We start from the raw sequence: 12,172 nt of genomic DNA on the forward strand, positions 1-12,172 counted from the left end.
GTATTAACAGTAAGACATAAAGTTGTCCTTTAGCATGTGTCCTGTTATAACATCCCAGCCTACACAGTCTATGGTCCCAGCCCACAGATTAAGAAACACTAAACCACTGGTCTTCAACGTTTTTCTGTTCGCCAAAGACCCCTTAGCTGAGAGATAGATGAAGCAGGGACCCCCACTAGTAACTACATATTGTATAACATGTTGCAGATTAAACCTTTTCATAGGTTTCATAGATATCTTAAAATACTTGAATGATCAGTGTTGGATTCATGTTAACGTGTATTTTCAGACAGTTAACCACTTAAACCCCCAATATTTAGAAAACTTGTACTTGATCTGCTCTTTTTCCCCCTCTACACCAAACCTTGTTGGTGAAAATAGCCGATCTACAAGCTCACAACGCTCACAATGCCTCAGCCCATGACCCCTTTTTTCTTTCTTTTATGACAACTTGGCCAATGTTTGACCAGTTTTTTATAGTATATTTGATTACTTTTGAAGCAGTCATTTTTTTTGTATTGAAAAGGTCTTAGAAGAGAAGTCCTTAAATTGTTCCTTCCCTGTCATCTGGGGACCCCCCTGGGGGTCCCGACCCACACGTTGAGAACCACTGCAGTAACCTGTTGGACACTAGGACCATGCAGGCACCAGGCAGCAAAACTACCGAATGATTTCAGCAACAGCTAGCTAGCTAGCTTACCTGACAGGAGCTAAAGGGTCGTTGCTAGATTTCTCCTGACACACAAATACAACTTTACGCTGTCATTGACGATAGTTTGAAAGAGGTAAGAATAAAAACAAGCTTATAAAAAATGATGTTACTGTCTGTCTACTGTGTTCGCTCAGACGCACAGGGCTGAATAACACAGCTCAGTGTTCAGCTAGCTAAACGTAAACCAGCAGAGCTAACATAAGGTTAGCAGCCTTAACTAGCTGGTGAGGAACTGGAGTTTTTTAATTATTATGAACTAATTTTGAAAGGTTTGAATGAGACATCGTGCTTACTAACTGGAACATACATTATGGTATCGTTATTATGTTAGACTGTATAACCTAGTTAAGTTAGTTGGCTACCGTTAGCTAAGCTTGCTGTGTTTTTTCACCGCCCATGTCATGTGTAAACAATTTTAGCAGACGTCAGCTGATCTGTAGGATCAGTTTTCTACATGATTGATCTGACTGTCAATAAGCTTAATGCCAAAAATGACGACACGTTACCGAGCCTATATTTGTTATGGTAATGAGGTGGTTGTGTAGGTGGTTGGGTTGTGGCCACACACAGGAATGTAAATATGTCACTCATTCAACCACACTGACACTCTGCTAGGTCAGTGGTGGAAAAAGTACACAAATGTTTTACTTAAAGTAAAAGTATAAATACTGCAGTATCAATGTAGAATGCAAAATTTACTTTAGTAAAAGTACAAAAGTATTGGTATCTAAATGTACTTAAAGTACTAAAAGTAGATAGTTCTCATTATGCAGAATGTCCCATTTCACAAGTTTTCACAGTATAAAGTATACAAATCTTTAGAAAATAGCCGAAATACATACATAGGGCTGAAGTGGTTAATGTATTGTTTTGTCGTCATAATCTAAATCTGCAAAGTAACTAATAACTAAAGCTGTCATATAATTGTTGTGTAGTAAAAAGTGCAATATTTGTCCCTGAGATGTAGTGGAGTAGAAGACGTAAAAGTATTGAAAATTGGAAATATTGAATAAAGTAAAAATTACCTCAAATTGTACTTAAGTACAGACTTGAGTAAATGTACTTAGTTACTTTACACCACTGCCGGTTGGTTGCATACCACTCACTGACTGTACTTCATCCATACAGAACAAAGTCTGACATTACCCAGAAGCTTAGATAAAGGGTCCATCCCATGTAACTCCCACCAGTTTGGAAGCTTGAGTGGAATGTAGAAAGGCGACTATAACTAGTTTTGGTTGTAAATTCATTCAGTCATTGGTTGGCTATGACTATCTAACTACACCAACTATCCTTGCAGGAAGGCGTAATGATGTCTGACCAGCTGTGAACAACCAACTGGCCACAGTTAACCTTGCCCTGTGTGGGGCCAGGCTGGTAGGAGTTTGGTGTGGAGGAGTCGGCTCCATTCAACCCACATGGTAGGAGGTGAAGTCAGTTTAACTTTAAATCACTGTCATGGAATCTTAACACCACTGATGTTTTATATGGACGTGTGTTTCTGGTTGTGTGTAGGCCTGTCACAATTATTACATAATCGCCTAATCGCTATTATTTGAAATAATCGTTTTTTTGTTGTTGCATAATAGTCATAATCATTTCCATATAATAAAAAATATATATATTGTGGAAATAGCATCGCAACGCGTTTTGGATAACGTAATTAAATATGTGTTATTTGTCGTATCTGCCTCGGTGCACCTTTTTGTTTATGAAGCCTAAAAGCCAAACAGAAATGTAATTTTTATTCATAATGTTCCAATAATATTCAATGACAGAAACACAATTAACCGGTAATTTTTTTTTTTTTTATATAATCGTGATAGCCCTAGTTGTGTGTGTTTTTCACTCTATGTGTGTGTGTGTGTGTGTGTGTGTGTGTGTGTGTGTGTGTGTGTGTGTGGTGTTTGTCTCTGTTTTTGGTCTGCGGGTGTGTTCAGAGGTAACCATGTCTCAGGTGGAAAAGAAGGCGGGGCTGTTGAGGAGGACATCGTCCTCTAAGAAACCACTAAAGGAAAAGGTGGTGCTCATGTATGATGAGATCTTTGCGGTGAGTGACATAAAAACGTGACACGTGGGGGATGTTGGCTGAAAACTAGCCTCGTTCCCAGCCTTTTCTCATCTCTGAGGAGAAAAGCCTGGTAACGACCTATTGTAGAGAATGTCTGTATGCACTTCCCTTGGAAGCTCTGCCTCTGTAAAGCCTCAACGTAACTTCCTTGGCCGGTACTTCTGCCAAATTCCAGTACTTCCGTTTTGACACTCAACAGCGTGGCTGAAAATACACCTGGCCTAGCCATTATGTTATGTGCTATTCTATGACCGACTCAATCTCAGCTGAATTAACGGCTGAGGAAACACTGGAGTTTATCCAGCCACAAAGGAACCCAGACACAGAGCTGAAAACAGCCAGTGTCCTTTTCAAGGTTCAGACAATAAGTGTGCACCAACAAGACCACGGTCTGCCACTTGGTTGACAGTAATGTTAATCTATTTATTAAAGTGAAAAGTTGGTCAAGTGCTATTCTGTTATTATCTTTGTAAGTCTATGTAGTGATTAACACATTTTCGCCTGACCTTCGTTGTTTGGCAAGGCTATACAACTGAGGGTTGAGGGCCAGTGTATCTGCCCAGGCTATAGACGACGAGGGCTGACACAGTCTGGCACTTGGTTGGATAACATTGGGCAATGACGAATGCCGATGTGATTATATAGACAAATCATATATACAATGTATAGGATTTTATATACTCTATGTGATATCAACCAAGATGTTTGTTGTAAACAACTTAAACAAGTAACATAATTATTTATTGCACTTAAAATTCTTCCCAATCTTCAAGAGTAATAATCATGGTTTCAGTAGTCTTGAGTAGCAGACAATCAAAAATCTCCACCAACTGATATGTCTGTCTGTATAGGCCGCTGCTTTCATATCACCGTAGTGTACCAGTATGAAGGAGTCCCCTAAAGTCTTTGCATAGACCAATTATTTGTTTATTACTAACATTGAGACTGGACGCACACACAATCACCCAACCTGTTGTTTCGGGGTGCGCTGGTTTCAGCGCACCCCGACCCCCTCTTGTGTGTTGGCTAGTGAGGCGCGTCCTAGCGAGACCTGATAGAATGGGTTTCATTGCGCGCATACTGGTTGCACGCATACTGGTTCTTATCAGTGTGACGTTGTCTGTTAGACAGACCTCTGACTCAGCCATAACCATAAGGAGTTCCCAATGCAGCTACGCCAAAATATGGAATGTGTTGTCTAACCTCAATGTGTCATCATGGCATCGGCCGCAAACAAATTAGACTATATGGGCAGAAAAGAAGGCATGGCCATATATGGGCAGATACTGATGACATCAGCAATCTCCATTCTGTATATGGGCATAAAAGGGACAAGGACTGACAGATACAGATATCTCCATATGTGGGCATAAAAGGGATGTGTTTTCAGTACCTTGTTGCTGTCTGTTTCTTTCCCTCTAGAAAGAAGACCCAGCCAAGAACAACCCTCGATTCTGGGATGAGCTTTTTCTCATGAAGGTATTGGCGATACTCTCTCATCATCAAACATTGACATTGATGGGGTCATCCTGGTGGCTCAGCAAGTTAGGTGGATTAGTAAATGGCACAGCTAGTAGGTATGCCAGCCGGGGTCCCCTCTCCTATCTGTCTATCTCCACTGTATGGTCCATTCAAATCAGATGTGCTTTGAATATACGCTTACTTACGTATGCAGCATTGAATCACTGTTGAGCTAGGTGCCATTATATAGCCGTCTGAACATCCCTTACTGTGTTAGTGTGATATTCTGGTCATTTGAATAGTCGCTGCAATAAGAGCGTGAATAATCATTTCTATCAAGCTATTCATGTTTTGTCACTTAATTATTGTAATTGGTAACAAATGTTTACTGTCTGAATGCATAGATAGACATCAGTATGTCTGGATGAGTGAGTTGTCCCCACCGTCTTGCTTGTGTTTTCTTTCTTCAAAGAGGAAAGGACTTCTATCCAGCAGCGCATTGTCCATTCCTTTGTAAATGTAATTAACTGAGACAGACATGAGGGACAGCATAGGGTAGCTACAGGAAAGAAGGCCCTGTCACAATGCAACATGACGCAAGCTGCTGCAAGGCATGGCCTGACCTCCTCTCTCCCATCTCTCTCTCTCCCTCCCTCCCTCCCTCCCTCCCTCCCAGGTGAACCTGGAGTATCTGGAGTCAAAGTTGGAGAGTCTCGACGGGGAGGAGGTGCAGAGGATCCAGGACAACATCAACTCTCTGTTCCACCACTGTGTGCAGGCTCTAGGGGAGGAACACCAGATCAAGGTGGTCAACGCCCTGCAGGTGGGGACAACCTAGCGTTAATTACTAAGACTGAATGCACTGTGCACACACGCACGCATGCACGCACACACACACACACACACACACACACACACACACACACACACACACACACACACACACACACACACACACACACACACACACACACACACACACACACAAAAACTCCTCTTTTCTCTCTCTCACTCTCTCTATCTTAATTCTGTCTTTCTTGTCTTCCCTTCCGTCCCCCTGTCTCTTGCTCTGTCTATTTTATCTCTCCCTTCCTCCCATAGACACTGTGTGCTCTGTTCCGAGGGGTTCACCAGAAGAATAAGTCTGCCTCTGGGTTTGATATCATCAACATGCTTATGGGCTTTGACAAGGCTGAGCTCAGAATGAAGGTAGGTATTTGTGGGAAGTGTTATGCAATATTGTCTGACATTCATAACTGAGTATAAGAGAGAGGGAGAAAGATATTTGGGATTTGTCTGTAATTTGTGTGCGTGTGTCCTACGTAGGAGCTGATGGAGAGTCTGGACAGTCTTCTGTGTGGAGAGGGATCTGAAAGTTTGAAGAGCCTTTGTCTCAAACTACTGCTCTGCCTGGTCACGGTGAGGTTCAACAACACATTTATGCATGTACTGTGTATACAAACATGTGCACAGCAGAGCTGCTTTGTCTATAAGTAATAATAACAAATGCATGGACTACAGCAAGGGTTCGCAAACGTTTCAGGCCGCGACCCCCCAAAATAATTTGAACTGGGGAACCCCCACCCTGACAAGCACTTTTGTAGGCATTGCATTTAGTTTGACTCGGTTCCACAGATAAATATTGTGAAAATAGCCGAACTACAAACTCAAGTTTGTATAGATCGGCTATTTTCACAATGTTTGCCTCTTTCTTTGGTAACATTTAACAATTTGGCCAATTTGGCATTAAAAAGGTCTGGTTTGTTTACTGCTGAGCAAGAAAACAATGTTGAACAGTAAGCTAATCATCTGGGGACCCCCCCTGGGGGTCTCGACCCCCAGTTTGGGAACCAACGCTATACAGTATACTGTCATTCTTATTTGTCTTTTGGAATAGGCATTATGCAATGCATTGCATGCTGCTCCTTTGCACTTTTAACAAACATGTCTGTTCCTGCAGGTGACTGACAACATTAGTCAGAACACTATACTGGAGTATGTGATGATCAACAGCATCTTTGAGGCCATTCTACAGGTATGTCATGGTGTCACCTTGATGTCTGAAGTGTTGTGAACTGTACCTGGTTGATGGCATGGTCCTACTTTATATAGCTGAGTTGGATGAGTATGACACTACTGAACATTGCCAGGGTTAGGAGTTCCATTCCCATCTTAGATACTTGGTGGAGGGTCATTTGCTCACCACTGCTTTACTTCTCTCTCAGATCCTGTCAGATGTGTCCAGTAGGGGGCAGCATGGTTACGATGCTGTAGTCCTTTTGGCCCTACTGGTCAACTACAGGAAATATGAGGTAGGTGTGTGTGTGTGTGTGTGTGTGTGTGTGTGTGTATGCGTGTGTTGGGACTGGAGGGATATTTGATATTTATTGACTCGATCTACACGCGTGCGAATATGAAATAAAATGTGACTTTATTGATCTTTTGTGTTATTTGTCAGTCGGTGAATCCTTACATAGTGAAGCTCTCCATTGTGGATGATGAGCCAACATTAGATGTAAGTTTTTAACTTTTATCTTTTTTTAATGTTTGTCTGTCTTATTTCTTTATTGTGCTTGACCATTATCTTATTGTTCATATAGTACATGATCATCCTAGGTTCTTACAGGAGAGACCATCCTCTTAACACATTGGGTGCCAGCATTTTTTCATAACAACTTACCGTGGGTGCCAGCATTCTCCCCATTGACTGCGCTTTGCTGTTTAAAGCTCTAGACTCCACGACGAGCAAATCCACGTAAAAAAAAGCATCCATTCATGTAGCGCGATGACCCTGGCTACATCCTGGAACGATAACATTTCACTCGCGAGTTACAACGGGGGGGGATCGCGCATCGCGCATGACCGGTTTTCCCCACCGGAAACAGATTCGGAGATATAGTTTATATATATATATATATATATATATATATATATATATATATATATATATATACACGAAAAAAAACAAAAATACAGCAAAACCGAATACCCTTCGGTTTTGGCACTCCGCGTAACTATTTGCAAAACCGAAGGGTATTCGGTTTTGGCACCCCATGTGTTAAGTGATATAGGTTTCAAGTTTGGTTCCCTGCAGCAATGAGCATGTAGAGGCAGGGCTTCAGTGCTATGTCCTCCAGCACAGTGGTTCTCAACCTGTGGGTCAGGACACCCAGATGATTAGCTTAATGTTCAACATTGTTTTCTCACTCAACAGCAAACAAACCAACATACAGGTTATATACAGGGTATCTGCACATTTCTAAAGTGACAATTTAAGGACTTTTAAGACCTTTGTAACACCTCTGAAATGCAGAAGTTTTCATTGTGTCAAAAGTAATCAACAAACCATACTATAAGAAGAAATGGTTAAACATCGGCCAAATTGTCAAATATTACCTGAGAAAGAGGCAAAAAAAAAGCTGTAGATCAGCTATTTTCACAATTTGTAACGCCTCAACTCCTAAAATTCCAGATGCTTGTCAGGGTGAGGGGGTCCCCAGTTCACATATGATTATTTTGGGGGTCGCTGCCTGAAAAGGTTGAGAACCATCGCTCTAGCAAGGCACTAAATCCTTGCCTACTGACTCATTCTTATTCAATGACAAATGTGTGACTGAAATATTTTGTTTCCCAGGGAATGGGTATGGTGGTCCACCAGGCTTTGACAGAATATAACAGGTGAGATCTGTTTTTATCTGATATTCTGAGTCCCTAAAGATTCTTGCTTTGATTTTGTTCTCTACGAAAACGGATATCTATTTTTGTTCTCCTGATTTGTTATTTATATCCAAAGTTACATAATGTCTCTGAGACGTTTGTCATTTCCCCTCATTTTGCTTGAATTAGGAGAGGTACTGAATATTATGATCATTTTGAAATGGTGGAGAATTTGGAGTGAATATGTGCTTTAGGGTGAATTGACACGCAAATTATTTTATTTCAGGTATAAATTAGATTTGTCAGTTAAGTTGTACACTGGTTTCTCATGTTTACTTTATTCATGAGCTTTGTCTGATTTCCGTATTTATTGTTTTCAAATGTATAGGATTTTGGGGAAGTGTGTGTGCCGTGCGTGGGGGGTGGGGGCTGTCCTGTGTCTATACTTGTCACACTGCATCTTGATTGTTACAGTTTGAAAATCAATGTCTTGTCTCTCAGCCTTTCTAGACAGCCTTATTCAAGTGATGGATGAGAGCTGGAATCAGTTCCTTTTTCCATTTGTAATCTAATGTCCCCACCCCAGGAGAAACTTAGACACAGAAACTTAGAGGAGAAAGCCATTAAAAATACAGAGAGGAAAGCAAAATTTGGTTGTGACCGTCACCGTTATCTTTTTCAGTGGTTTTCAAAGTTGGGTCTGGTGTCCTCAAGGGTGTTCCTGGGTGTCCCCACTCCCCAGCAAAATGAGTAGTTTTAAAAACACAAATACAAATAATGTGTGAGTGACTATTCTGGCGATATATTTCGATATCGTCACCACTATGAATCACCACTATGAATGCTCGGTATCTTGCGATACCGAGCAATCAGACATTTAAATTCCAACTAGTTGTTAAAACAGAGAGTAAAGCTGTTAACAAACATACAGCCACTGCTTTGGTAAACAGTCATGTCACCGCCCAAATACAAAAGGCTGCCCCAAAGACTTTGGATGTTTTACGTAATTGTTTCCATCCAGTTTTAACAACAAAAGCTAGGAGATTGTGATTGGGAGTTTGAATCTATAGTTGAACTGACTTGTGTGCCTACTATGAATCTGTTTCTACTATTATGACATCTAGACAGTTTAATTTAATCAAAAACTGAGTTTCATGTCAGGTTTTCTAGGACGCAATCAATTCTCCCTAATGAACGTGTATTTGTGATCAGATCTCTGACATGAAAAGGTTTGAAACTCTGTTCTGTTGAATGATCGTTTGATATCTATCTGTGCTGCCTTCTGCCCTGAGCCTCTTCTTTTCTCACTAGTCTCTCCCCCTGTTTATTGGAGAATCCCTGTCTCAGCCTCAAGGGTTGCGTGTGGGTGAAGAGACAGTGGTCTAAATCACTACACACATCACTATGATTCAATCATTGACTGGCCTTCTGTCAGTCTATTGACCTATGAAAATGAGAGTGGACACTATCCTGCCTACAATGTAATAGACTAGCAGGATTCAGCAAGCATATCTATAATCAATCTATGGAGCAGGAGTATTATCCCTTAGTGCTCATCCAGGACTTCCGTTCATCTTGTTTCCTCCCCTCTAGGCAGTACAAAGACAAAGAGGAGGAGAACCAAGGTGGCTTCTTTTCCACCTTCACCAGCATGGTAAGACCATCACTCTTCAAATTGTCAATGCTCTGTGAGTCAAGAGAGTTATGCGGTTGCTGGGCCATGTATTCCCCCCTGCGTTTTCTTTAATGGGACACCATAGGATAGATGGGAGGGAGACAGCATAGAGGAGGTTGTGGTGCTGTTTGAACTTCTAAATCTAAATTCAGATCGTTCTGATAGTTTTATTTTATGTTAAAGGAGAATTTTGGACTAAGTTTTTCTTACCTTTTCTATCATGTTATGATATCTTAGGATGAATGGTACAGTAGAACATTTTCATAACTCCATCCCAGGTCCGCCACAGCTTAAAACGTGCGCGGATAGGCCTTGCGCTAGATCGCATATTTTAATATATATATATTTTTTGGTGAGATCTGACGTTCATAGTGACAGAACACTATGAAACCAAAAAACAAACAAAACAAAAAAAAAAAAAAACATAAGTCTCGCTAGACGAGATTGAAATCTCGAGATTTCAATCTCGTCTAGCGAGACTTATGTTTTTTTTTTTTTTTTTTGGACAGTGTTCTGTCACTATGAATGTCAGATCTCTCACAAAAAAAAAAAAAAGCTATTAAAATATGTGATCTAACGCAAGGCCTATCCGCGCACATTTTAAGCTGTGGCGGACCCAGGATGGAGTTATGAAAATGTTCTACTGTACCATTCATCCTAAGATATCATAACATCATAGAAAAGGTAAGAAAAACTTAGTCCAAAATTCTCCTTTAATGCTTATTGGACAATGGACACACATGTATTAGTGCCATTCATTGATTGGCTTTTATTTTATTTTATAAAAATTCAGAGTGATTCAGTATTTCCAGCATGCCAACACTCTACAATTATGAATTGTCTCACTACTGATTGGGCAGCCCTGTTGGGTATTGTATGTTTTGTTGAAATCTGATGCTTCATGTACCGTAGTGGGTAATTTTGTTGGCTGAGTGGTACCTCTCCTGTCCACAGGTGGGCAGTATGTTTATAGCAGATGCCGATGAGAAGCTCTCTGTGCAGTAAGTACACTTCTAGAAAAGTACTAACATTCTTCAAAACTATTGATGTTGTTATTTTTGAGTGTCTTTATGTACATGGCATATTTGTATACATTTAACTCGGTGTTCGGGATTGAAACCGTTAATTCTGTTCCCATGCATATTTCAAACTCCTATTGCGCCGACATGTTTAATTAATTGTCCTGTATTAACCCATTAACTCATTCACTGCCTGAATTATTTCTGGCCGCGTTTGCCCACTGCCAAGATTTTTCATTGAAAAAGAAAAGTACTCGGGAGCCGAGATACAGAATTTTTAAGTTTAAAGTTAAGGAAGTGGATGGGAGTCCAGATCTTTGAAAAATCATATCTCCTTGGTCTTTGGGTCAAATAAGAAATTAAAGTTGTTTTAGTCGTTCTAGGCAGGCATGGCTTATGGGACAGAAGTCGTTTTAGTCGTTCTAGGCAGGGAATGAGTTAAAACCGGGAAAGTATCTGTGTCATTTTAGGTTTTTGAGTTGGCTATTCAAAAATAGCAGATATCCAAGCTCACAGCGCGTCACTTTGTGCCGCGCTGCAAGCTTCTGCTATTTTTGTAAACATCTGCTATTTTTGAACATTTTTGAAGAATCTTGAAGATATGAGAATTAATGATTTAGAAGGCATGTTGTAGAATCGGCCTCAGGTCTTAATGGGTTAATAAACAGTTGCCACCTATTGATTGGCTGTTTGTTGACTGGAAATGCAGATGAAGTCTTGAACATGGCTAGCTGTTGCTAAAAGCTCAGTGTCCAAAAGGAGAGGAAGTTCCCATGACTAGATTACACACAGACAGACAGACAGACAGACAGACCGATCAAAGCAGGTTGTTGATGTCATGGTTACATGCTGATGAACATCTTTGTTGCCCAGGAGAACCATTTATTAGTAGTTATACACACAATGCTGCAGTTAATATTACTGAAAATGTAAAGAAAAAACGTTGGTCACAAGGAATTCATGTTCATTGTGCCGATAGCCCTGTTTGGCTTGAAATAAACCTGTTGTGAACTCACATTTACACGAAAATATCCAATCATATTTTTTATCCATACATTTATTATTTTAGCTAGCCATTATATATTAAATATATTATTATGGTTGATATATACCAATTGTATAGCTGATGATACACTAATATTGAACTGTTGCATTATTAGTTGCAGTAGCTAGAATTACAACATACTATTACAATTAACTACGGTATGTAAATGTTAAGCACCATTTTTGTGCCTCAATTGGATCTAAGAATCATTTCTAGCCTTACACGTACATCATGTCATAGATCCTAGAGATGATTCACTATCACTGACCTTTGACCTCCGTCTGACCCTGCAGGACCAATGAGGCGATTCTCTTGGCGCTGTATGAGGCGGTGCACCTTAACCGTAACTTCATCACTGTTTTAGCACAGGTAAGAGTCTTGATTCATCCTCCCTTTTCATGCCACTGTACACTGGTGTGTTTCTGATGGATACGAGAAGGTATGGGGTCCAGTTAGAAGTCATTTCTAACAATCTGCTTCTAAAGCCAATAACAATAAACAATAACACATATTCAAGCTAACAACGTGTCAC

The 12,172-nt window shown here is 40.4% G+C and overlaps 1 protein-coding gene across 2 annotated transcripts in view; it reads left to right on the forward strand.

Annotated features, from left to right (window-relative positions):
• Positions 1-646: 646 nt before the first annotated feature.
• The window catches only part of armh3 (armadillo like helical domain containing 3), a 42,216-nt gene continuing 30,690 nt past the window's right edge, over positions 647-12,172 (forward strand). The window contains exons 1-14 of one of the 2 annotated variants that reach the window (XM_084078551.1): positions 647-785; positions 2,013-2,140; positions 2,653-2,762; positions 4,206-4,262; positions 4,921-5,067; positions 5,346-5,453; positions 5,571-5,663; positions 6,205-6,279; positions 6,470-6,556; positions 6,703-6,759; positions 7,879-7,922; positions 9,495-9,555; positions 10,531-10,577; positions 11,934-12,009. In XM_084078551.1, the coding sequence (XP_083934677.1) occupies positions 2,131-2,140; positions 2,653-2,762; positions 4,206-4,262; positions 4,921-5,067; positions 5,346-5,453; positions 5,571-5,663; positions 6,205-6,279; positions 6,470-6,556; positions 6,703-6,759; positions 7,879-7,922; positions 9,495-9,555; positions 10,531-10,577; positions 11,934-12,009 (972 nt within the window). In that variant the 5' untranslated portion in view covers positions 647-785; positions 2,013-2,130. The remainder of the gene's footprint in view (positions 786-2,012; positions 2,141-2,652; positions 2,763-4,205; positions 4,263-4,920; positions 5,068-5,345; positions 5,454-5,570; positions 5,664-6,204; positions 6,280-6,469; positions 6,557-6,702; positions 6,760-7,878; positions 7,923-9,494; positions 9,556-10,530; positions 10,578-11,933; positions 12,010-12,172) is intronic. The other variant, XM_084078552.1, reaches the window with a different exon arrangement.

The sequence above is a fragment of the Gymnoscopelus microlampas genome (genome assembly GCF_963454915.1).
Source record: "Gymnoscopelus microlampas genome assembly, chromosome: 2".
NCBI classification, from domain to species: domain Eukaryota; kingdom Metazoa; phylum Chordata; class Actinopteri; order Myctophiformes; family Myctophidae; genus Gymnoscopelus; species Gymnoscopelus microlampas.